The sequence below is a fragment of the Phascolarctos cinereus genome, unplaced genomic scaffold (genome assembly GCF_003287225.1).
Source record: "Phascolarctos cinereus isolate Bilbo 61053 unplaced genomic scaffold, phaCin_HiC Scaffold_7;HRSCAF=346, whole genome shotgun sequence".
Taxonomy (NCBI): domain Eukaryota; kingdom Metazoa; phylum Chordata; class Mammalia; order Diprotodontia; family Phascolarctidae; genus Phascolarctos; species Phascolarctos cinereus.
Genome location: NW_027556180.1, coordinates 32,563,570 through 32,590,663, shown reverse-complemented (window position 1 = coordinate 32,590,663; position 27,094 = coordinate 32,563,570). Strand labels below are relative to the sequence as shown.

General features: G+C 39.6%; 1 protein-coding gene across 4 annotated transcripts in view; it reads left to right on the top strand.

The window, feature by feature from the left end:
* The window catches only part of PLD1 (phospholipase D1), a 256,470-nt gene that overhangs the window by 168,953 nt on the left and 60,423 nt on the right, over positions 1 to 27,094 (top strand). For 3 of the 4 annotated variants that reach the window (XM_020980417.2, XM_020980414.2, XM_020980411.2), the window contains 6 exons: positions 681 to 881; positions 1,331 to 1,544; positions 2,454 to 2,567; positions 9,839 to 9,967; positions 14,064 to 14,182; positions 17,446 to 17,559. In XM_020980417.2, the coding sequence (XP_020836076.1) occupies positions 681 to 881; positions 1,331 to 1,544; positions 2,454 to 2,567; positions 9,839 to 9,967; positions 14,064 to 14,182; positions 17,446 to 17,559 (891 nt within the window). The remainder of the gene's footprint in view (positions 1 to 680; positions 882 to 1,330; positions 1,545 to 2,453; positions 2,568 to 9,838; positions 9,968 to 14,063; positions 14,183 to 17,445; positions 17,560 to 27,094) is intronic. The other variant, XM_020980429.2, reaches the window with a different exon arrangement.

The window sequence follows — 27,094 nt, the reverse complement described above, 5'->3', positions numbered from 1 at the left end:
AGAGAATGGCTTCTCAAGATTTTTTTCAACTAAATAATTCTGTAATTAATTTTCCTTGTTAGATATGTGTAATAAACATTCAAGCTTTAATTAATATATGTATATATATATATATATATATATATATATATGATGACTTCCTTTGATAAAAGGGAAAATAGAGTAGCTATGAAATGAAGCTGAATTTTCCTGAACCATATACATATATAGATATAGATATATAGATATTTAGATATATAGATAGATATAGATATAGATATAGATATAGATATAGATATAGATATAGATTTAGATATAGATATAGATATAGATATAGATATAGATATAGATATAGATATAGATATATGTATATAGATATAGGCAGTTTCACTAGGAATGGCCAAACCTCAATGTTTTGGAAGTGCCAGGGAGCACATGAAAAGGGCAGGTACCAACAATTTCCCTCTATTGATGAGAAAACATGTGAATTGATTTGTAAGCCACAAAATACTATATAAATATCAATTATGACTATTAAACATTGATAATGAAAGTTTTTTTCTTTTGACAAATTTACATAGCGTATTTCTGTACTTGGGTCTGTTAACTGTACATCTATTTTATAGCTGTAATATGTTAAGAGAAGCATCAGCTTTTTTTATGAAAAGCCTTTTCCATTTATTGACCTATTTTTCCTGCAGGTGATGAGACACCCAGATCATGTTTCTTCCACTGTGTATCTGTGGGCTCACCATGAGAAGCTTGTTATCATAGACCAGTCAGTCGCATTTATTGGTGGAATAGACTTAGCCTATGGAAGATGGGATGACAATGAACACAGGCTGACTGATGTGGGCAGCGTCAAACGAGTCACTGTGGGACAGTCAACGTTTTCTCTAACAGTAAGATATGGAGAGGTGTTTGGCAAGTTTTCTTTAGGTTGCAAGTGAATGCAAATTATATTGGAAGGAATGAAGGAAGGAGGGAGGGAGGGAGAGAGGGAAGGAGGGAAGGAAGAAGGAAGGACAGACAGACAGATTTATTAAGTGCTTATGATGTGTCAGGTACGATGCTAAGTACTGTAGGTACACATACAAGCAAAAGGACAATAATTAGTAACTATTAATTATTAACATAATTCTACTAGATTTGTTATATTAAATTACAACATTCCAATCTGTCCTTGGACAGAGTTATGTGGTCAGTAGGTGCTCTCTGAACTATTTGGGAGCCTAAGTTATAGATGCTGCCCATTAGCTAGGTTTGACTTAGTGGGGTGGGGGTGGGGCTTGTCACAATACCCCATTTTCAGTGTCTTTTAAAAAGCTTTGTCCATATTTTTTGTCTGCAGGGGGAGATGGGAGAATCCAATGAAGCCTTAAACCTCAAAGGGAAAAAAGAACTTAAAATTAATCTCCCATTCCCAAAAAGCACGGAGGATTCTGACTCTAGAATGAAAGGTGTGGGGAAAGGAAGCAAATTCTCCAAATTCAGCCTTTACCGGCAGCTATACCGGAACAACCTGGAAAATGCCGATAGCATCAGCAGCCTTGATAGTGCCTCAAGTAAGTCCTGGTCCTTGTCTTCTGTGAACTTCCCTTAAAAAAAATCCAAACCAAAAATAAACCAAAAAGTCCAATTTTATTAACGACTTTTCTTTTTATACTAGATTCACTTGCCATCTGCAGCATTGAAATCACAGATCCTTATGAGTATTCATTTTCTAAAAATTCCCTGTCCCTTTGGTACCTTCCCTATAACAGATGACAAAGAAAAGGCATTTAAGTACAATCATCCAGTACAGCTACCATGACTAAGAGAATACACAACATTCTATACCCACAGTCCACCTCCTCAATTCTGAGAGGAAGGTTGTATGTTTGAACAGTGGTCATCCTTTCCATGGTCTCTCTGACCAAACTGCTGATAGCCTGTCATATACTTTCCTTCCTGGTATCATTACATTTCCCAGGACTGATGTTTCGTTTTGAAACAAATCAGTTGATGTTTTTTCCAGCCCCAAGTGGTCAAAATAAGAAGGTGTACACACACACACACACACACACACACACACACACACACACACACACGCCTTAATGGTGGCAGAATCACTGAGGATTCTCAAGGTAGTACACCAAAAACATGAAGTTACAAGAGCCAGCTAGTATATCAAGAGAACTTCCCAGGCTTGGCCAAAGAACATTGACACTTCTTTCATCAGCTAGTAATGGTGCATTAGATGCCCATTTGAGATTCTCTGCCACTCATCAATTTATTATCTGTTGTGGAGCTCAGTCATTTATACTCCAAAGGTTCCCTGAAATCATGGATCAATAACATAATTTGTAGCCAGGTCTTAAAGCTAAGCAACCAACAGAAGGCCCAGACCTATTCTGTATTGCTCTTTAGTTCCTAGTTTGCGAATCTGTTGCTATCTGTGTGTTTGTAAAAAAGAGCGTCTCAACTTTCCCCAGGTTATTTTAATCACTGTAGAAGTCGCCAGCATTTAATCCGAGGGTTAAAGCCCCACTTGAAATTCTTGCATCATTCCAGCGAGTCGGAACAAAGACTCGCAGGCTCTGGAGGGGGTAAGTGAAGGGGGAGGCAGGCAAAAAGTTCTCCGTTGGCTGTTTGTTCTTGCCTGTTGTCCAGTCACCGTGAGTGTGCAGTGCTTCTGGATCAGTACGCTATCCATGCAGCGTTCATTCATTCATTCGCCAAGTATTTGTTGAGTGGCTGCTATATACCAAATGCTTTGCTGGTTACTATTAAGAAACCAACATATATATGATGTGGTTCCTGCCTCCTGGGAGTTTGTAATATAATATAAATCCCAAGGATCTGTGATTTCCCCAGTATCCTCTATGTAGATCTGTAATGCAATAGATAAGTCTTTGAGTTGCTTGGGTTCAGTCAGAGACAGTAACTGACTTGTTCAGGCTCAAATAAGCAGTATTTATTGGCAGCAGATTTGAATATACATTTAAAAAAAGATATTTCAATTGCATTTTTCTGAGATTGAGGGACTTCCACTTATCTAGATACAAACAACAGTGTTTCTCCTTTTGTCATTTTTATGATGTTTGTAAGGACAGCATTCAAACTACAGACCGTGGCAAGCTAAATAGATGTGAGAAATCATTTGGAGTCAAAAAGAAATGAATGATCTGGGTACTTATGAAGTGAGCCAGTTACGGGAGCTTTGGATGAGAACCCAATGCTGTGGATTAGTGGAAAGAGGAGTAGCTTGGGCTTGGAAAAGGACCAGAAGGGATCAAGATCTCAGAGGCAGATTGGATTGATGTGGTGATGACTTGATTCTTACACTCAACTCATATCAGTGAAGATAATTGTCTAAGGAAGGCTAAAGAAGAATGTTTGATGATCAGCGCTGAAGATGGGGCTGGGTGTTGGGGAGAAAGGAAGAAAATGAGTGAGTGCTGGTTGAACTTAAGAGATTTGAACACGAGTCCAAGAGGTCAGCAGTCAGTAGCAACGTCCGCTTAGAGAGTGTTCTTTAGATAGATGTGTGGGCTTCAGCTGATGGGAGGTAGAGAGCAGGTGGTGGCTTAAGTGAAAAAAAGCATTGAAGCTGGAGTCAGACGAGCTGGCTACAAATCCTAGCTCTGCACCTGTGGGACCTTGGACAACTCATTTAACCCCTTAGTTCCCGTCTGTAAACTGAAGGGATTAGACTCTATGGCCTCTGTTCGAGTTCTAAATCTGATTCTGTGACAGAGTTAGCACTGAGGAATGCTGGCTTCCCAGCACTGGTAAATAACCCCCTCCCTAAAAAACTGAAGATCATTAATCCAATGAGGTCCAAGTCTAGACGTGGACAATATTTTCTAAGATTTAAAATTGATTGCTTGCTAGAGTTGATCACAAGATCATAGCTTGGTATCTGGAAGGGACCTTAGGGGCTATCTTGCTCAACTCCTCCATCTTATAGGAGGGGAAACTGAGTCCCGTTGAGGGAAGGTCACAGAATTAGGATTAAAAATCAGGTCTTCTAATTCCAAATCAGGAGAATTGAGTTCCATTCTTGTTGACATGAACAGGCTTGTCTGCTCTACAGCATTGGTTTTAATTGGATGCACAGTAACCTGATAAATTAATCACATAGTACATTTTAAGGGTTGTTTTCATTGATGGTGAGTTATAATCAGATGGAATGTGGCTGTGAAATCTCCTGCTGACACAGCCTTCAGAAAACTAGACCGTAATTAATCCTAATATGTGATTGGTGACCATAGTAGATTCCTTAAAAAAAAAACACCATAGTTTCTTAAAAAATTCTTTCTCCTGTTATTTTCCATGTGTTGTTTTTCCACCTGGATTATGTGATTTCAGGAGAAGCTCAGTCTCCTTGATGTTACTTCTGTGTAAAGAATTGATTCATTAGTGCTTCGTTGTTCCGAAACAATTTGCTAAGCTTTTTAGTTTGAGCAAGAGTAGATACATTTGGTTTGACTAAGGGGAAAAAATAACCCAGAAAACCTTTTTTTAGCTTAAAGGTTTAATATCTCAGTTAAAAATTTCTTACAGCAAGGTTGTTACCTATCTCAAATTATTACTAAGGGGGGCTAGAGAAACTTCATTTGTTCAGCAAACATGTGCTGATCTCTGTGCACAGTTTTTGTTGTTCTTGTTGAACCGTTTCAGTTGTGTCTGACTTTCCATGACCCCATTTGGGGTTTTCTTGGCAAAGATACTGGAGGGATTTGCCATTTTCTTCTCCAGTTCATTTTACAGATGGGGAAACTGAGGCAGAGTTAAGTGAATTACCCAGGGTCACACAGCTAGAATGTGTCTGAGACCAGATTTGAACTCAGTCTTCCTGACTCCAGGCTCTGTCCGCTATACCATCTAGCTGCCCCTTGTGCAAAGTAGTGGCCACATTAATCTTCTTAAAATACCCTTCTATGCTTTTGATTTCATTTCTGGCTGACTAAAGAAAAAGTCAACCCACAGATGGCTCATAAGCTATTGTGTTTAGTGGATATTTACTGACAATACCTCAAGCAGGGGCTAGGTATTCTGAGAGCTCTATGTATGAAAGAGGTAATCGTCAGAGTAGGAGGTAGGAACAATATGACATGAGGTAGTAAATTATAGGACCCTCAAAAATAGTAATAGTGGAGGCAGCTAGGTGGTGCAGTGGATAGAGCTCCGGCCTTGGAGTTGGGAGGACCTGAGTTCAAATCTGGCCTCAGACACTTGACACTTATACTGTGTGACCCTGGGCTATTCACTTAACCCCTACTGCCTTACTGAAAAGGAAAAAAAAAGAAGAAGAATAGTGTAAATTACAAGGGGAGTTTAGAGTTTACTCTCTACTTCTGGCTTCCTCTCAAGCCTGTTGTGTCTACACACTGGCTGCTTGGCTTCTGGGGATGACTCCAACCTGGGGTGACTCAATGTCTGCCTGTAAGTGCTATATTCTGAGGTGACCCATTCATACTGTTCACTCTCTACTTCTGGCTCACTCTGTGGCCTGCTCCACCTCCATACTGGCTTTCTGGTCCCATGGGGATGATTCTATCATAAGGCCGACTCAGTTACTGGTGGGGTGGAGATAGAAACTGGATGATGGAATGAATGAGAATGAATAGTCAAGGAATTCAAAACGCTTATATAGTGGTGCCCTCTACAGAAACAGAGAAACTCACAAGAGGTGTGGATCGCAGGGGAAAAACAGTAAGTTATACTTCCGACATATTGAGTTTGAGACATGTACAGGACATCCCATTGAAAATTAAGGCTTGGGATTTGAGAGAGAAGTTTGGCTGGGTATATAGTTAGGGAGACATACTGACAGAATTGATTACTGAGACAAAGTGAGTAGATAAAGTCAGTGAAGGAAGGAATGAGAAAAGAAGAAAAGACCATCAAAGATGGACTCTTTAGAGCTATCCCCATTTAGCTGCTGGAAGAAGAAAGAGGAGCCGTTGATGAAAACAAGCTACTGAAGTCAACAGGAGCATTGGATGAAAGAAAAATCAAGATGGTTACCTCCCAGAAGCCAAGAGGAAGTGTCATACTTCAAGATCTTTGTTACTGGGGCATGTATTTCATTGTGTGTATTTTGAGTGGATAAAGAGCAGTCCTGATTGTGGGCTGTGTTCAGATGAGACCATACCTGGATTTAAAGTTATATTGCTCATATTAATTAGAATGCGAAGTATTAAGAAACATGGATATGAGCTTATGTTTTTCCATTATAGACAGATATGCTAGGAGATGTCCTACTCTAATCTGGGAAAGTTGTCCTTAAAAGATATTTGTGCTTTGAAATTTTTAACTTTTTGATATCCTTCAGTCTATGCAGCACCCAGGGAAAGTTACTGCAGAGATAAAGATGATTTAGAATAACACCAACCACTCATTTATTGCATCCCCATTGGGTAAGGCTACATTAGACTTTGGATGGAGTCTTTCCTTTTTCTTTTGCAAATCGTTGCCCTGATGGAGTCACTGCAGAAAGATACAATTGTTAAATAATAAAAGTGTGTGTGTGTGTGTGTGTGTGTGTGTGTGTGTGTGTGTGAGAGAGAGAGGGAGAGAGAGAGAGAGAGACAGAGAGAGAGAGAAAGAAAGAAAGAAAGAAGGAAAGAGGAAGAGGGAAGAAAAGAAAGAAGGAAAAAGAAGGAAGAAGGGAAGAAGTAGAAAAGGAGAAAGAGGAGAAAAGGAGAGGTAGTGAATAACAGAAAATGAGAAATTTTTGTCTTTCTCGGTGTTTATGTTCAAAAGAAAATGTTATTCTAGGTTATCATGCTTTCTTATATGTATATATAGATAAAATTATAGCTGTATCTTTGTACCTATCCCTATCTTGACCTTTTGACCTTGGCATCTTCTCTGTACCTCACCATCTCTTAACAAATACATGTTAACATGAAGACTTAAAATTTTCCCCCAAACATGGACATGAAATCATTGAAGTGAAAATGGTCTTAGAGGTTATCTAGTCCAAGCTTTTCACTTTCTAGAGGTAAAAACAATGGCCAAGAGAGGTTAAATGTCTTGCCCAAAGTTATCCCAAAGTCAGTTAGGCTCAGCACTGGGACCAGAGCTCAGGTTTCCTAACTGTCCATTCAGGGTCTATGCTACCACACTTTCGCTCCCATTGTGTCAGAATCAAAGTCCAGGTGTGGCCTCACTATCCACAATGGACATCATCATGCACCAGGACCCGGAAGACCTCCAAGGGACTGGGTACCGGACAGGGGAGTGGGAGGGAGTGTGGTAGGACAGTAAGATGCATCAGAGTAATGGGGCTGCAGCAAGATGAGCAAGGATGTCATGGACGTAGTCCCTCCTCCCATAACTATATGAAAAAATAAAGAAGTAGGGAAATAGGAAGAAAGAGGGAGCTTCACATGAAGTTCTCCTTACCACTAGCCTCTCACATGGTGCCATGTTGCACCAGGCTCGAAGCATGAAATTATAGAGTGGTTGATTATTTCGCTCCGAATGTTAAATTTGAGGTCTATTTAATGATGAATCAGATGTGTTTTGGGGTGGTACAGGCCATGACTCCTGGCTGGAGTCAGGTAGAATCTGCTTGTTCGATTGAAATGATGTATTAGATGTATGTGATTCCCTACAGACAACTGGTTGACTGAATTTAACCTTTTAAAATTAGCGTTTATGCACACGTGTGCTTATATGTCTAAATTCACATCTTCAGAATGGATTTTCTCTGTTGGATCAAAATGAAATAGTGAGACACAACTAATCAGCACACATTTATTAAGTGCCTATTATAAGCCAAGCCCTGTGCCAGGTGATAAGGCTACAGATGCACAAATGAGGCAATATCTACCCTCCAGGAGCTGACCTTCTACTAGGAGAATTCCTTTTAGGCTTACCCCATCATTAGTCTTTTTTTGGCCTTCTTTTAAGCCAAATTTCTTGTTTCTTATACAAGTTGGTAAAAAAAAATGTATTCACTAGCATTTTAACATTTGTACTTACGAAAATGAAACAATTCAGTTCAAACATTTGTTGAGTGACAGTTGTGGTAGCTAATACTTGAAATAATTTATAATAATTTATTTAAATGTCCTTTTTAGCCTTGTGTTAGTATAGGAAATTTGCAGTATGGAAACTTCTTCCCTCAACACTGATTGAGGTCTTGCTTTTAACTTATATAGTTTACCTTATAGCTAGTTAACTAGTTAAAACATTGTCTGGGACATTGACTATGACTTGCCCATAGTCAGAGAGCATAATTTGTATACAGGTCTTCCTAACTCCAAGATCAAACTTTATCCACTAGATTACTCTGCTTCTCAGTTTTGTCTTGGATTTCCACTAGCCTGTATTTGTCCATAGATATCCTAAAGGATTTGGGTAGTCAACCTGAAAGAGAACACTAATAATGGGTATAATGACTATCTTAATCTGTGCCCTCATTGGCTAGTTCAAGTTACCCCGGCTACTGTGGATAATTCTGCCCTACTCCCTGACATACTGCTTTTCTGTTGCATTCATACTATAAACTTCCAGTGGTCATTTATCTCAATCCATTGGCTCTGGTATAATCCTGGCAACCCTTGCAAAAGAATATTGCAAAAAATCTCTGCCCCATGTTGCCATGTGCTGCTGCTGCCGCCATATGCTTTTGTCTGTTGCTGCCATTAATTTTCATGGGTTACTGACAAGCAGAAGATCTAGTGTTCTGTGTCTGAGACCCTTACACTTCGACACGTATGTAAATACAAACCCCATCCATCAGTCATTTCACACACTTTATTGAGAAAGCTTTAACTCCCTCATTGCCTCTGTTTTTTTCTCCTCCTAACACACTTTCTTTTTTTTTTATGTAATATTCTCCAGTTAATCCTATGCTTCCAAATAGCATATAGTGGATTCTTAGTAGCTAAACAGGTGCCGGAAAAAGTGTTGGCTTCTATGAGGCGATAGCAGCCATATTGACAATTCAATAGAATGGATTCAGTCAATAATCCACTTATCACTGAATGTCACACTCAATTCCCATGGTTTAAATAAAGGATTGAAAGTTAGGAAGGAAGAATCTCTTTTTTACAGAAGCAACTACTTCTTTACTTTTATGAGCTTGTAAAAGCTTTAAAGCTCCTTTTTTATTCACCACCATTTTTATTCACAGCCTTTTTTTTTTTTTGACTGAAAGGAGATAGGATCATAGGAAGAAAAGCCAGAAGGACCTTAGAGATCATCTTGTGAGCTTACCTTACTCATTTTATGGGGGGAGCAATTTCATCCCGGAGAAATAAGTGACCTTTCCAAAGTCACACATCTAGTCATTAGCAGAACCAGGAATTGGAACCGGATCCAGCCAGCACACTGTATACTTCTAGTTATATAACTATCGGATATTATTACTGGGGTTACCCCTTCCTGCTAAAATCTTCTCCTGCCTCTTCTTGGGGCCCTCATGAAATTTCTTTGCACCAGTTCTGGGTGTCACAGTACTATAAATTCTTTAATTTTACTAAATTTTCCCATCTCCACTTTTACCAACCCCTGAATTCCAGGGCTGTCTTCTCCCTTCAGTGGCATCATTTATGTGACTCTTATCTTGGGGTCCCCAGGCACCACCCACAGATTTCAGGACTTCCATGATGTTGGATGGGAAAAAATATGTTATTTTCACTAACCTCTAACTGAAATTTAGTATTTCCTTCAATTATTAATTTAGAAAAATATCCAGAGAAGTTGTCCTTAGGCTTCCCCAGACTGCCAAAGGGGTTAGGGGAGTCCATGACACACACAAGAAATTGAGAAACCCTGATAGTAAGGGACAGGACTCTTGTCTCTGAGACCTGTCTTGGTAAGCTTCTGACAGCATGCTTGCTGCTGCCTCTTGCAGACATGGGGTCCATCCGTAGTTTGCAGACAGGTGTTGGAGAGCTCCATGGAGAAACTCGATTCTGGCATGGAAAGGACTATTGCAATTTTGTCTTCAAAGACTGGGTTCAGCTGGATAAACCCTTTGCTGGTGAGTGTCTCTGCAGTCTGGTATAAGCTGGGAGTGGGCGTCAGGGTACACATTTTGGCTTGAACCTGTGACTTTATAGGTGTGGTAAAGAGAACATCTACAAATGTAACACTTGCTACTGTGGTTATATTGCTTTTAATATTTGGATTTTACATGTTCAAAAGTCCAACAACCCTTTAGAGCTTGTACAGGCAGACACAGTCAACTTGAAAACTTTGAAACAGCCAGTTCGCTAACGTGGGCATTCCCTCTACTGTTGCAGGTGGCAACACCATCCACACATTGGTTAGATAGACTTCATAAGTGACAAGCTTTCCCAGACTTACAGGGCTGGTCATGAGCCTATAGACACCCAAGCTGTCACCAGGCCCATGCCAAAGCCAGTCCATCTTGTACAATCTCTGCCAGTGCTTGCATTTAGCTGGCATGAGCCCACAGGATACAAAGAAAAAACAAATTGTCCCTGACTTCGAGGAGCTGTTGCAACTGAAATTTACCAGAAGGATGAACTGAGGCAATTCTCTGAGCAAGCTATCATTTACCAACAGGGACATGTGACCTGATAATAAAAGGTGGTTCAAACGGCCCCACCTCTGGCTAGAAGATCCCAAATTGAGGGTGCAACACATTTTTATAAGCACAGAACAGAGAACACAACAGAAATTATCTAATTGTCCAGCATCACAGAGATGAAAAAATCATTTTTGGTTGCATCCAAGGAAGCAGGAATAACCCCTACATGTCATGAGGATCACCTCTCTCTATCTCTAAGGAATGTCTTTGTAAACTTATGGGTCCTAGCTGTATCCTGAGGTTTCTGATGAGGGCAGACTTATAGGTAACTAAGGAATTAGATAAGATCACCTTAATTGTTAAAGATGGGGAAAGGTCAGGCTGTCCTAGCTATCAAGGATACTCCACAAGCCTTGCAGGAAATGCTGAGATCAGGTTTTGTGAGAACATCAAGAACAGAGTTTTTCTTTATCTGGTAGCAATGGTGGGAAAGCTTAATTTTAAATATTTAACTAGTGAGAGGGAGAGACTGAATTTTAGCACACCTAAGTGTCTTCTCTCAGAAGAAAATGGTTACAGAATAAAATCAAATACCAAATACAGGATCAAGAATTAATTCCCTCAGAGTTTGTATATAGACTAGATTAAAATGTACAATATATTATGTATAAAATATATGTGGAACAAAAATATATTTTATATAGAATATATTACATGTAATATATTCTATGTATAATATATTTCACTAAGTAATGTATATTCTATCAGAATATATTATATATAAAATGTATTCCATCAGAATATATTACAGCTAACATATTTTTTTGGAACATATTATATATAAAATGTGTTCCTTCAGAATATATTATATAGAAAATACAGTATATCAGGGAGAAAAATAAGATCCGTAAATTGAGAGTTAGAAGGGACCTCAGAAGCCATCCAGTTCAATCCCTTCATTTACAGATTCAGGTAGGAAGATTTGAACCCTGGTTCTCTGAGTCCAAATCAGGTGTTCTTCCACTATAATGCACTGACTCCCTAAAAGACACATTAGGACAGTGGTAAGATATACAGCTATAAGGGGAATAAGGGAAGAGAATAAGCATTTATTAAGTACCTACGATGTGCCAACGACTGCACTAAGCACTCTACAAATATTATCTCATTGGATCCTCACAGCAGCCCTGGGAGATAGGTGTTGTTATCTCTATTTTACAATTGAGGAAACTGAGGCAGACAGAGGTGAAGGGACTTGGCCAGGGGTCTGAAGCTGGATTTGAACTCAGGTCTTCCTGACTCCAGGCCTGGTACTCTATCCACCATGCCATGTGGCTGCTAATATAAATGTGTATAAAGTGAATACAAAGACATTTGAGGGGCAGAGGAAAGGTGGGAAGGTACAAATCCTGAAGATTTACTTCACTTTTAGCAACTCAAAAGTATTCAGTTCAACAAACATTTTTTAACCTCCCATGTGAGGCGTTATGCTAAAGAGGATAGAAATAATTCTGTATCACATCCTCTGCCCTGTGTTTTAAAGTGTGCAAAGTGCCTTTTTATGGTAACTGTGATTTAGGAAGTCCCATTTCACAGATGGGGAAAATGAGGATAATGGAGGCTAAGTGATTTACTCATAATCATACAGCTAGGAAATACGTGAAGTGAGATTCTAACTTGGGTCTCCTAACTCAGAACTGAAATGAAGCTCCTAGATCCACAAGGGCCAGTTGTTACATTTTCATTGTGAGCATTTGTACCTTAGAAATCACAGACGCCATAAATAAGGGCTTGCTTTATTGTTCTGTTGATTGTCTGGGCTTAAGAAAATGTTAATAATGTAGGTTAAACTTAAAAGTGTGTCATGTGTACATTTTCCCTGAAGAGCTGGTTGTTAAATTTTTACTAGCGCACCCCTGCTCCACAGGCTCTTGCTCCTACTATGACAGAATCAGGTCTTTTCATAGTAGTTCTATGTTGACAGTAAGAAATTGTGCTGTTTGGTCATTTTTTAGTTGTGTTCAACTCTTCATGACCCCATTTGGAGTTTCCTTGGCAAAGATACTGGAGTGGTTTGCCATCCCCTTCTCTAGCTCATTTTAAAGATGAGGAAACTGAGGCCAGCAGGGTGAGGTTACTTGCCCAGGGTCACACAGCTAGTAAATTGTCTTTGAGCTCAGTTCTGTGCCCTATGGCGCCACCTAGCTGCCCAGTAAGAAATTACATGGTTCATATAGTTCAGAAGATATTTCTACTAAATTCCCCCTCGATGTCATTGTGTTACAACGTATCTTGGTATAGTAGAGAGAGCTCTGGAAAAGGAGTCAGAGAACTCGGGTTCAAATCCCACCACTGATGTTTACAGCTTGTGTTGCCTTGTGTAAGACACTTAATCTTCTGGGCCCCAGTTTCCTCATCTGTAAAATGAGGGAATTGCCCTGGATGGCTTTTGAGGCCCCTTACAGCTCTGCCTTTATGATCTCTGGAGTTGTCTTCCCCAAAGATGGAATTCTTCAAGTGATCATCCCTTGTTTAATTCAGACTAAAAGCTTCATTTTCTTTTGATTGGAATGAGTCATCTTTGTCACTCATCTCAGACTTATCTGTCTAATTGGAAAAATGGATGGGGCTTTCCAAATGACCTGCCATTACTTCAACATGATAAAAGAAAAAACAATATATCAAGCTCAGAGCCCTAAGATAATTCATATGTGCTAAATTTGGTATCATAGCTGGTGATTATCTGCTATTATCTAAGAGAGAAAAAATGGAAATATAAAATAGTTAAAGGAATAGCATTAAAGGACCATTTACTCGATCTGCTGCAAGCCAAGCTTTGGTACGTCTGAGCCAGGGAAATTCAATTCAACAAGTGTTAATTAAGGGCCTGCTATCCGCAGCACCATAGGCATTTAGGTGGTGCAGTGGATAGAGCACCAGGGCGTGGGGTCAGGAAGATCTGAGCTCAAATATGGCCTCAGACTCTTACTAGCTCTGTGACCTTGAGCAAGTCACTGACTCCCTATTTGCCTCAATTCTTCATTTGTAAAATGTGGACAAACTGGGGAAGGAAATGGCAAAGCACTCCAGTATCCTTGCCAAGAAAACTGCCATGGACATGTCCATGGGGTCACAGAGCGTCAGACACAGCTGAACAACTGAGCACACCAGGGTCTGGGAACACACACACACACACACACACACACACACACACACACACACACACACACACACCACACACCAAAATAACCTCTGCCTTCAAGGAGGTTACATTTTACTGGGGAAAAGAACAAATATGCAGGTAAGTAACAAAGAGTGACAAAGTAACACACATTCACTAAGACGAGAGTAACCACAGTTGAGGAGGGAGTATCTCAGCTGTGCCTAGGAGGGTAGAGACCCTAAAAGGCAAAGATGACTAGAGACAGTGTTCCAAATGGAGGAGACCACCTGTGCAAAACCCCAGGATGGGAGAGGGAGCAGGGAGACAACTCGCAGAAAGGCGGTGGTTAAGATCCTAGGTCCAGGGCTTCTGACATTGGCATTGCTCTTTGTCATTTTACTGTCTGATGTGTCTGGGTAGATTTCATTGACAGGTATTCCATGCCGCGAATGCCATGGCATGACATCGGCTCTGTCGTCCACGGGAAGGCTGCGAGGGATGTTGCCCGTCATTTCATCCAGCGATGGAACTTCACAAAGGTAGATTGTCCCGCGGAGCACCGTGAGGGCTGCGTGATCTGATACTTCTCCGAAATGGAAGCAGAGAAGGATAGGGACAAAGGAATGGAATATAAAAAATAAAGCATCTGGGATCAAGGACTCAAATGATCATAAAAATGAATATTTATATGGCACCATATATGACACATAACTATATATGAAACCAATGTTTATAGATATAGCATTTATATATGTAGATGTTTATGTATAAATATATTATAGCTATACTTAGATATAACATGTATTTGTGTGTGTGTGTATATATATATATGCATATATAGTTAGAATCAAATAAGGTATTTCATATATATGAATATTTGTGTATAAATACAAGTATAGATGCAATATATTTATATATAAAATTCACACATGTGTGTACATATACATACACAATGCACACACATGCATGTACATATATACATGCATATGTATATGTATCTATGTATGTACACACACAATCACACACTCATACATATATATTATATATATAATTTTATTTGATCCTTATAACAACCCTCTGAGGTAGGTGCTATTATTAGACCCATCTTACAGATGAAAAAATGGAGGCTGAAGGTGGTTAAATGACTTGCCCATGTTCACACAGCTAGTAAATCTCCAGGTTGGGATTTGAACAGGAGTCTCCCTGCATGTCTGGTACCCTATTCCCTCTACCGCCTAACTTTTGGAAGGCCATGTAGTTCATCATTTTCTAGAGGAGGAAACAGTCCCAGAGGAGAAAAGGGATTTGCCCAAGCAAGTTTGTACACAGTTATTGACAGAGTGGGAGTTGACTCCCTGGTCCTTTGATTCCACATCCATTTGTGTTTTCTGTTGTACTCCTGTCATCTTTTCCCTGTGACTACCATCAGTGGGCCCAAAACATTAAATTATGAGCTTCTCCATTAGACCGTGAGTTCTTCCATTTGATTGTAAACTATTATGAGGGACTGTCTTTTGCCACTTTTTGCATCCCAGGTGGTCAGCACAGTGCCTGGCACATTATTGACTGAATCTGGAAGTAGGGGACGATGATATCTCCTAGCTGTGTTCCTCCAAGTTTCAGAGATTAGATGGAAAGAAACAGAGAATGGGTCCAGTATCTTTCCCTCAGCCCAGCATTCTCAGAGTACATGTGCTTGTGGAAGTAGATATTTATAGAGTGACCTTTTTGCACGTGTACCATGTCCAGACCCCTGTTCATCTGTGTAAACATTCCTATTTTACTGAAATATGTGACTGTAGCAGAAAGACATTGTGCTTCTAGCCTCATGGCTTCAGACAGGCCCTGAAGCCAACTGTTCAGCCAGTGATGAAGGAAAGCTTCATTTAGAGTGAGTCATCTTCTTAGCTCATCACGGAGCTTATATGTCTAATTGAAAATATGAATGGCACTGGAAAAATGGATGGCCTTCTGTTATTTCAATATGAATATGTGCCTAAGGAAGGATAGGCACCGAGCAGCCTTTGTCTTTCAGGGTAGCCTTTGTCTATAGGGAGATACTTACCTGGTAGCTAACAAGAGAAAGGATGTCTGAATTTCTTCTGGCCTAAAAGTTATTTGTGCATTTTTTTTAGAGTAGAATATTTTATTGGTCCATTTCCATCCAATCATTATTCATCATGAGGAATTGAGTTGAACTAGGACTCACATTCCACTCATGAACTTCAGGCATCTTCACCTTGAAGTCACCAACCTTTGCATTCTTCACATATACCCTCAGCTTTCTTTGCTTGGCTGGAGTCACATGGCCTGGCACCCTTTGGGGCTGTCTCCTACCCCACATGGCACAGCTGGATGCCACCTGTCCTTCCCCTCCCTAAGGGACATTTGCTTCTGTCTTTGGAAGCAAGACAGTGGCCTAGAATTTAAAATGGGGGAAAGACACCCTTTCTAGGAATGTCGTTGTTCAGTCATTTTCAGTCGTGTCCAACTCTTATTGATCCTATTTGGGGTTTTCTTGGTAAAGATACTGGAATGGTTTGCAATTCCCTTTTCCAGCTCATTTTACAGATGAGGAAATTGAGGCAAACAGGGTTAAGTGACTTGCCCAGTGTCACACAGCTAGTAAGTGTCTGAGGCCAGATTTGAACTCAAGAAGATGAGTTTTCCTGAATCCAGACCTGGCACTCAGTCCACTATGGTGCCACCTAGCTGTCCTCCCCAATTTTACAGATGAGGAAACTGGAGCCCATACACACAGTAAGTGACAGAACTGGAATTGGTGAAGTATTGAATGGCTTTCCTTTTCTTCTTAAGTTTTATTCACATGACAATGCAGAAAGTCAGACAGACCCACATTCTTACAGTAATCCCTGAATTCATTCCCAAACCAAATATAAATGAATGGGGTCTACTGACACCAAGGTGCACTTCCAATGATGGGGATAACATTTGTTGGGAAAGGGTAAATACCAAAAAAATGTTGGGAACCTAATTTTTATAAATCTTTCCCCCATCCTCTGCCTAGGGGAGGAAAAAAGCCTCTCCTTGCTTGCTGCAATAAAGAGATCAAATGTTTAGTTGGGTGTCTATTATTTAAAGATTATGCAAGTGATAGATTTGCAAATTGTATAGCTCCGTCTGAATTAGAGCCCACAAGTTACGAATTAAAAATGTAGATGAGTTCCCAGTGAAAGAGGAATCGAAGGTAGCATGCACACAAGTTTAGATACATATTATCAAGATGTCATTGCAGTTTGAGGAATAGCAGCCCTTTTTGCAAGTGAACAGTAATTATTTTCCTTGGTAATTTGCAGAATTTCTCAGTTTGATTTATACTGTGGTGCTAGCAACAGTCACTCTCCCTAGCACTGGAAAGCTGGGTGGTAAACACATTTTTTTAAAAAAGTAAATAAGAATTCTTGGAAATAATGAAAGCATTCCACACATAAATCTGGAGGGAAAATTTTTTTAAAAATGCACAACCCCTTTCTCCAGCCCATCACAGTCACCTTCTAGAGTTTTTTTTTAAATTTATGGAATAAAGCAAGCATTTCCATAACATAGTATAATAAAAAAGATGTTTGTATATGAAACTGCAAATTTACTATGTACACCTTGATATTCCTTTAAAATGTATGACCAAGTTTTCATGTAAATTTCTTTTTCCCCTTTTTTTTCTTCCTTCCCCCTCCCCCCTATTCTAGAGATGGCTACCATTAGACAAAAATAGGTATGTACATATATGTACAATTATTCTATACATACTTCTTTCTCTTTAGTTTTTCTTTTATTTTTACAGATTATGAAGTCAAAATATCGATCTCTTTCTTACCCATTCCTGTTGCCCAAATCTCAAGCTACAGCCCATGAGTTGCGATATCAGGTGCCTGAATCTGTGCATGCCACAGTGCAGGTAAGTAAAGAAAGCTGCATTTTCTTTTCTTTCCTTCTTAAATATCTCATTGATGCTTTATGGTTGTTGTTTTGCACTACACTTGCAACTTAATGTATCTTCTCCTCTATGCTGCATGTGTGCACGCGCGCACACACACACACACACACACACACACACACACACACACACAAGAAAAACCCCCTTCACAGTAAAGTAAAACTGTTAGTCCAAAGTCTAGGAGCTCCTGAGTGTGCCATGATCTGCAATATTCCATACCTGTAGACATCCATGACCTCTCTCTCAAAAGGAGGACAGTCATTGTCGTCAGTAAAACAGAAGTGGGTAAAGTCATTCTTGTTTGTTTCTGTACCTAGTACTTCTATTCAACCCTTTGAAAATTTACTCAAAATGGATCATTTCCCATCTCATTTTAATGGCTATAATAGGTTAGCACTTCTTTAGTCAGTGATAATAAAGCCTTCTTATTTTAATGTGCTGTCATTTCCTCTTTTTAGAAATTTTATTAGACGTGATGAATCGATTAGAATTGCAGTCGGCACTCATCCAGAAAATGAAATCATAAGACCTTCAGTTTGGAAGGGACCTTAAAGATCATCCTGCTGAAACCCCTTGTTTTATAGAAAAGGGAGCTGAGACGTGGGGAGCTGCTGTGACCTACTGTGGTCCACTCACTTGTAACAAAGAGGGCGGTGGGATGCTAATCTGCTTTATCGTCACCCCACCATGTTGCCTCTCTAAGACTAGCCTGTGGAAAATCGTAACCTTTAATCAAAATGCCAAATAAAGATTTCAGAGGTAATAAAAAGGTGAGAGTGAGAACCAAGACTCCAGATAGTGACTCTGCCTTGTCATTCATGGAAGGCTGAATAGAATAAGATCTCATTTTGGAGGCAGCCCTGAGGAAGAACAGAGTTTAAAACAAATACTATGTGCCACTGGGCTGATCACTTAATCTCTTTGTGCCTCAGTTTATCTTCTATAAAGTTAAGGGGTTGGGTTCTCTGTAGTCCCTTCCATCTCTAAATTTATAATCATATTATCCTCAAGAAATTTGGTTCTTGTCTCTGTTACTATAAATTCATTATAGAGGTTTTTCTTTTAAAGGAAGAAAGGGAGCTTAATTCATCATTATTATTTTCAAATCTTTAAAAAAAATATTGATTTCTACTTACTTAATGGGATGGGTACTGGACAAAGCAAAGAAAGTAGATTGCCTTACCGTCCGAGAAGGTCATAGTCTTAGACAGCAACAATGTGAATGGGTGTATTGAAGATGAAAAAAGTTTAAAAAAATGCATAAACCAAGCATCTGAAGTCAAGTATTTTGTACTGCATGTTAGCAAAGAGGCATATGTAGTTATCAGATTGGGGTTTATTGTAGATTTGAGCAAGAGTAGTTAACTATGGCTAGGAAGGTACCTGTCTCCATGAGATAAAGTTCCAATTGATTTCAACTTACAGCCATTGACATAGATCCGATCATTTATTTAATTCATTTTGGTAGCTTCTGTTGTAGTCTTACTGTCCTACCAGTTGCCGGATGAAGTAAATGGTGCATCATCTGAGATACAGTTAGGATGTCTTTTAGAGGAAACCGAAACAGAACTGTGGCTGGAAGAAATTTGAGTTCACACTAATATTTGACTTGTTGAAGTATTTGAGAGCATCTCTTGTGTTAATTAAGTTATGAATGAAACCTATAGCTGACTGCCTAGTAAGGATTATACCCTTTTGTGTAGCCCACAAAACCATGAAACAATCCTGTTTGTTTCATGTGGAAGGAAGAAGAATGGAGAGGATGTAGCTGGAAGATTGGAGCTCTGGTTCCATCTGATCCACTGGCTCTTCTCATGCCTACAAGGCAGACAGGGCTGTCATTTGATTACCTTCTCTCTCCCCATGCCTTTGAATACTGGCTGGAGTTGTGAGATGAAATGAACATTCTCAGTATGAAGAGCATTTGGTCCATTGGGTTAGTTTATACTCCTGCAACTTTTCACTATCTTGAGTCCCAGTGAATTTTCCAAAGACTCTTTCATTCACCAATCCAATTTATTTCAATTCAATTCAACAACCACTTTTTAAGCCCCTTGCTATGAGCTAGACATCATGGTAGGCTCTGGGAAGGCAAAGTTAAAAACTGAAAAACAGTTCCTGCCTTCAAGGAGTTTATGTACTACTGGGTGCTAGAAAATCTTCGTAGATAAGTGTGACACAACCTTGTTTTGAGGAGAGGGGTCCAAGCAACTGGAGGAGTCCATGAGATGCTTTGGAAAGTAGACTGAATCTGAATAGAGCTTGTGGGTATTGAGTACCTAATACAAGGGATCCCTTAGCTTAGTACTGCAATAAGACTTTTGGGATGCTGTTCATTGGAAGGACAAATACCAAAGCTGAAGCTTAAATATTTTGATTGGCCACATAATGAGAAGACAAGACTCAATGGAAAAGACTTGGATGTTGGGAATGATTAAAGGGAAAAGGAAAAGGGGATGGCAGAGGATAAGATGGATAGGTAGTGTCATGGAAGCAACGAACATGGCCTTGGATAGACTTTAGGAGATAATGGAGGATAGAAGGGCCAGGCATGCTATGGTTCATGGAGTTGCAAAGTGTCAGATATGACTGAACGAATGAATGACAACAAATACACATAACATGGCACTAGGTATTGAATAGGGGAACATGAGAGAAGTTTCTATCCTTCCTACCAGAACTAAGAAACTAGTTAAGGAAAGAACATCAAAGGATCACAGATTTAGAGCTGGAAGAGACCCTAGAAGTCACCAAATCCAACCACCTCATTTTACATCTGAGGCAACTGGGGCCCAAGGTTACAAAGGTAATAAATGTCAGAGGTGAGATTCGAACGCAGGTACCTTGATCTCAGAGTCAGTGCTCACTCTACCATTCCACACTGCCTGGTTTACTTTATCTTGACAATTTATTTTTCTAACTTTATATTCAAAATGTGAGTCTTTCTAAGATGTAGCTCCCTATCTAGGACTGGGGTTCATTGCCTACATATAGCTCGACTGTTTTGTCTGAAAAAAAAGCCAAGGCTCAGAACATGTTTGACAGTTTAGCCTTTTGTAAGCTTCTTTGCCCTAGGCCCTCAAGGACAAGGAAAATATTGATAAAGGAGAGAGGAAACACCCAGACGTAGCACTCAACTGTGTTGTTTTTAGTAGCTAATTATTAATAAGAGTAGCTGACATTTATATATTATCTCATGATCCTCCCAACAACTTTGTAAAATAAAGTTTATTATCATCATCCCCATTCTACAGATGAGGAAACTAAGGCTCGGTGAGAATTTAAATGATTTACCTAGAGAGACACAACTAGGAAATGTCAGAAGTGAGATTTGAACCCAAGTCTCCTGATACCCAGAAAAGCAATCTTTTCTGCTATATCCCATTATAATTCCATATTTAGAGCCTAAAATGTTATCAGCATAGGATTGTCTACAATAAATTTGGTCCTGAATGCTATAAGAATAATTGCAGGGGGCTATAACCAGAGATAATGAAATTTGATCATCTCTATGTCATGTACAGAAGCCAGGAATTTTTTATGAAAAAATGCTGGAGGAGACACAGGAATCATAAGTTTCAAGTGCATTCTAAATCATGTCACAATAAAAGGTGTAGCCGAAAGCCTAATGAGAGCTGCTTGTTCAAATTAGTTTCTTCCATGTGGATGTAGTAAAAAGGAGACTCATTTTTCAAACCCAATGAGAAAATGCGTATAAGGCACTTCATAAACCTTAAAGCGCTATATAAATGTGAGCTATTATTATCATTTTAAGAGGGAAAAGTAGCTGTCAGGGAAATGTGTTGGGAACAGTGTGGAACAGTTGAGAGAGAGTAGGATTTAGAGCCAGCAACCCTAGGTTCAGATACTCCTTTTCCATATACTACATGGGGGACCTCCACATTCTCATTCTGCCTTTACGTCTATGCCCCTTTGACTAAATGATGGCTGCTCAATCAACCAGAATTTATCACAAGGCTCTCAGTGCCATTCTACAAAGATGAAAATGAAGCACACGCAGCTCTTATATCTTCCTGTTCCTCCCATCCCTTTCTACACACACACACACACACACACACATATATATATTTTCTTCCCCAGTCCAAACATCTCTGGTTCTTTCAACTAGACCTTTGGTTGAGATAGCACGATCCCCAGTAGCTTCACCATCTTGATTGTGTTTCTCTGGACATGCCTTAGTTTATTGATGTCCTTCCTAAAATATGAAATCCCGGACTAAGTACAATATTGCAGATACGATCTGAATAGAGAATTGTCTGGAGGAACTATCTCCCTCACTTCGACATCCATTATGTCTCTATTAACATGCTCTAAGATAATTTTTTTGACCATCATATCATACTGTTGGTGCATATGAAACTTGTAGGCCACTGAAACCCTGGCATTTTTTCACATGTGCCATGTCTAACCGTGCCTCCTCAATCCTGCACTTGTACAATTGAGTTCTTAAGCCAAAATCTAGGATTTCCCATTTATCCCTATTAAATTCCATCTTAATTAGATTTCATCCTACCCTGTCAAAATTACTTTGGATCCTAATATTGTCATTTGGTAATGCATTTACTTTGTATCATCTGTACATTTAATAAGCACACCAGATACTCCCTCCCTACCCTGAGGTCATTGATAACATGTTTTTAAAACTTCAGGTTTCAAATTTTCTCTCTTCCTCCCTCCCCATCCACCCTCATTGGAAAGGCAAACAACTCAATATAAGTTATACATGTGCAGTTATGCAAAACACGTCCATAGTAGACATGTTGTGAAAAAACTAACTCTATTTATCTCAATCCTATCCTGCCCTCCCATTTATTCTATTCTTTCTTTTGACCCTGTCCCTCCTCTGAAGTATTTCCTTCTGATTACCCCCTTTCCCAATCTGCCCTCCTCTCTATCATCCCCCTGCTCTCTTGTCCCCTTCTCCCCCTATTTTCCTGTAGGGTAAGACAGATTTCCATACCCAATTGAATGTGTATGTTATTCCCTCCTTAAGCCAAATCCTATGAGAATAAGATTCACTCATTCCCTCTCACCTTCCCCTGTTTCCCCTCCACTGTAAGAGACTTTTCTTTTCTGTTTTTTTTTTGAGATAATTTACCCCATTCTACCTCTCCCTTTCTTCTTCTCCGAGTATATCCTCTCTCATCCCTTAATTTTATTCTCCAGATATGACCCCTTAATCTTCAACTCACCCTGTGCCCTCTATCTATCTATCTATCTATCTATCTATCTATCTATCTATCTATCTATCTATCTATATACATATAATTTTTTCCTTCAACTACCCTAATACTGACAAAGGTCTCATGATTTTTCCATGCAGGAATGTAAACAGTTCAATCTTAATAAGTCTCTTATGATTTCTCTTTCCTGTTTACCTCTTCATGTTCCACTTGAGTCCTGTATTTGAAAGTCAAATTTTCTATTCAGCTCTGGTCTTTTCATCAGGAATGCTTGAAAGTCCTCTATTTCACTGAATGACCATTTTTTCCCCTGAAGGATTATACTCAGTTTTGCTGGGTAGGTGATTCTTGGTTGTAATCCTATCTCCTTTGCCCTCCGGAATATTATATTCCATGCCCTGTGGTCCTTTAATGTAGAAGCTGCTAAATCTTGTGTTATCCTGATTGTGTTTCCACAGTACTTGAATTGTTTCCTTCTGGCAGCTTGTAATATTTTCTCCTTGACCTGGGAACTCTGGAATTTGGCTATAATATTCCTAGGAGTTTTCCTTTGGGGATCTCTTTCAGGAGGAGATCTGTGGATTCTTTCAATTTCTATTTTGCCCTCTGGTTCTAATATATCAGGGCAGTTTTCCTTGATAATTTCTTGAAAGATGATGTCTAGGCTCTTTTTTTGATCATGGCTTTCAGATAGTCCAATAATTTTTAAATTCTCTCTCCTGGATCTATTTTCCAGGTCAGTTGTTTTTCCAATGAGATATTTCACATTGTTTTCTAATTTTTCATTCTTTTGGATTTGTTTTACAGTGTCTTGATTTCTCATAAAGTCACTAGCTTCCAATTGCTCTATTCTAATTTTTAAGGAAGTATTTTCTTCAGTAATCTTTTGGACTTCCTTTTCCATTTGGCCAATTTTTCTTTTTAGGGCATTTTTCTCCTCATTGGCTTTTTGGACCTCTTTTGCCATTTGGGTTAGGCTATTTTTTAAGGTGTTATTTTCTTCAGTATTTTTTTGGGTCTCCTTTAGCAAGCTGTTGACTTGTTTTTCATGATTTTCTTGCATCACTCTCAGTTTTTCCTCTACTTCCCTTACTTGCTTCTCAAAATCCCTTTTGAGCTCTTCCAAGGCCTGGGACTGATTCATATTTTTCTTGGAGGCTTTGGATGTAGGAGCTTTGACTTTGTTGTCTTCTTCTGGTTGTATATTTTGATCTTCTTTTCACCAAAGTAAGATAATATAGTCTGACTCTTTTTGTGCTGCTTGCTCATGATCCGGCCAATTACTTGAGTTTTAAACTCTTTGTTAAGGTAAGAGTCTGCTTCCAATGTGGAGAGTACTGTCCCAAGCTTCAGGGGTTTGTGTAGCTGTTTTCAGAGATACTTGTAGGGACCTGTAAATTTTCAGTTCTTCCAAGGTGGTATGATAAGGGGTGAGGTGTTTACTCTTTTCCTGGCCTGTGACCACAAGTACTCCTTTCTGTCCTGTAACTGTGAGGAGGGGTTCCTGTCCATAGCCACTACAAGCTCCACCAGCCAGTGCTCCTCCTCACCCCAGCACTGCCCAGAACTGTGACCCAGATCCACACGGGCAAAGCAAGAGATTCCTGCCTCAGCACTGGCAAAGAGATCCCTGCAATCCCTCTCTGATCAGCCACTGGATTCCCCTCAGTCTGTGGGCTGGAAGCTCGGGAAGCAGCTGCCCCCCCCCCCAGGGCCACTCTTGGGAATGGAGCTGAGACCCCACCTTCCTGTCTGACCACCGACAGAAACAGACTTTTCCCACTGACCTTCTAAGTTGTCTTTGGCATTCGTGGATTGAGGAGTCTGGAAACCTCCACAGCTGCCTGAGATTCAGTCCTCTGAGGCCTGCTCCAGGTTTGCTGCGCCCACTCCACACTGCACTCCACTCCCAGGCCTGTGCGATATACCTTTCTGATCAATCATCCAGGTTGTCTTGGGCCGGAAATTTGTTTCACTCTGTCTTTTTGTGGGTTCTGCTGCTTCAGAATTTGTTTAGAGCCATTTTTTGTGAGTATTTGTAGGGGTTTGGAGGAGAGCTCAAGCAAGTCACTGCTTTCACTCCGCCATCTTGGCTCCGCCCCTCGAGGTCATTGATAATAGTACTAAACACCACCAGGCCAGACCAGATCTTAGGCGCATCAGTCAGAGACTTCCCTCCAAGCTAACATGATGCTGTTAATTACTATTTATTGAGTCAGGTCATTCAGCTACCTTGGAATCCACCAAACTGTGCTTTATCGAGTTCATCTCTCCATTTTGTCCCTGACGGTAGCATGGGAGGCTTGATCCAATACTTTGCCCAAAGTCCAGACTTTCAAGGTCTGCATCATTTGAGTGACTCATGCTCTAGTGACTTTTTGACTTATTACTCCTGTTATTCACACACAACACTTTCTCATTAGAAATTCTCTTAGCAGTGACAGAAATCACAGAAGACGCATAGGGCTGAATTCCAACGAATAGATTCCCAACCTGCAGTGCTCCACAGGGTGCTCCTTTGGTCCCTCTTCTCTAGTCAAGGTAGCTCTCTGTCATGGAGAAAATATTCCTTATCCCTTTGGCTAGTTTCCTACCAAGTAGTGCCTCATAGATAGATAGATAGATAGCTAAATAGATGTTGATAGATAGATGTTGATAGACAGACAGACAGGTAGGTAGATGATAGAGGTAGGTAGATAGATGGATAGATAGATGATAGATATGCATATATGTTTATTTATATATTTATGTGTATATATGTGGTCTCTTTGGATACATGTGTATGTATGTGTATATATATACCAAAATATACACATATGTTTTGTATATATTAAATGTAAATGTAAAATTTGTATATATTGAATGTAAATATATTATATAAATATATTATGTATTTGTATAATATAGGTATTATTATATAAATTACATATATTATGCAATATAGGTATATTATATAAATATATTACATATGTTATACAATATAGGTATATATTAGGTGTGTGTGTGTATGTATATGTATGTATGTGTATATATATATATATGTATATATATATATACATATATATATATGTTTACATATATCTATCTATCACAGTACCTGACTATTTACATAGTAAGCACTTAATAAATACTTGATAACTGAGTGACAGACTCAGAAGTCCCCTATGTCTAGGGCCAGTTTGCATATCCCCTATCCCAAGTTAACAGGCTATATTAATCCCAGGATTTCTAGTCTACCCTCAACTGCACCCAAGCCTCCAGCCCAGATGTCTGTTCCCAAGACAACAGTGATGGTTACTATCCCAAATCTTCAGTGCTACCAATGCTGAGGTCACACAAATTCTCCCCTAGCCCTATCTATGCCCAATCTACCTTAGTTCTCCTATCCATCTAGCCCCCTCCAACACACACACACACACACACACACATGCATACACACACACCAGGGTGGTTTTTTTTTGCTTTGAAAATTGTTCTTAAGGAGAATCACTATAATTAAGTATTAGCATTTATTCCTCATCTGCATTCTGCAGCCCTGATATAGCCACAGTCCCCTCTGGCATCATTAGTGAAATGACTCAGGAGAGAGAGAGAGAGGGAGGGAGAGAGAGAGATTTAGGCAAAGGCTAGCTCCCCCCCAAATTGATTTCAGCTTCTCGAAAGTGGTTTATAGACTTGGCGCATTGCTCTGGCAGCTTCAGCAGACACTTCACAAATAAGGTTGGGTGCTTTCCTTTAGCCCTGGGCACATGAACCAAGATCTGCCACAAGAATCCAGAGGGAATGCAGCCAGAAAGAGACAGAGGGGAGTGCTCTGAAATTGCTGAGGTGCAGAGAAACTAAAAATGCAAGGTGTGGGTTTTTTTTTTTTAGAGGAATAAACTATGTCAGCCAGCAGTATAACTACTGCTTTGGTATGGTACCAAATAACGAAAGTTAAGATTCCTATAAGTTTTAAATTTTAAAGTCAGCCCAGCTTGGTAAAGAGAGCACAGGGTTTTTAGTCTGAGGATCTGAATCTCAATGCTGACTCTGATATGTAATCATTATCACTATCATAATAGCTAGCATTTTTATAGTACTTAAAAACCTCAGATTCAAATCTCTTTTGATCCTCCCAAAAACCCTGTAAGGTAGGTGCTATGATTATTATCCCTCACTTGCCATTTGGAATCCCCTACATGGAATTGTCCTTTGACCTCTCTAAGCTTCAGTTTCCCCATGTGTCAAATAGGGTTTTAGACTAGATGAAGTGACCTCTAAGTTCCTCACAGCCAGGGGTGTGCTGGAGC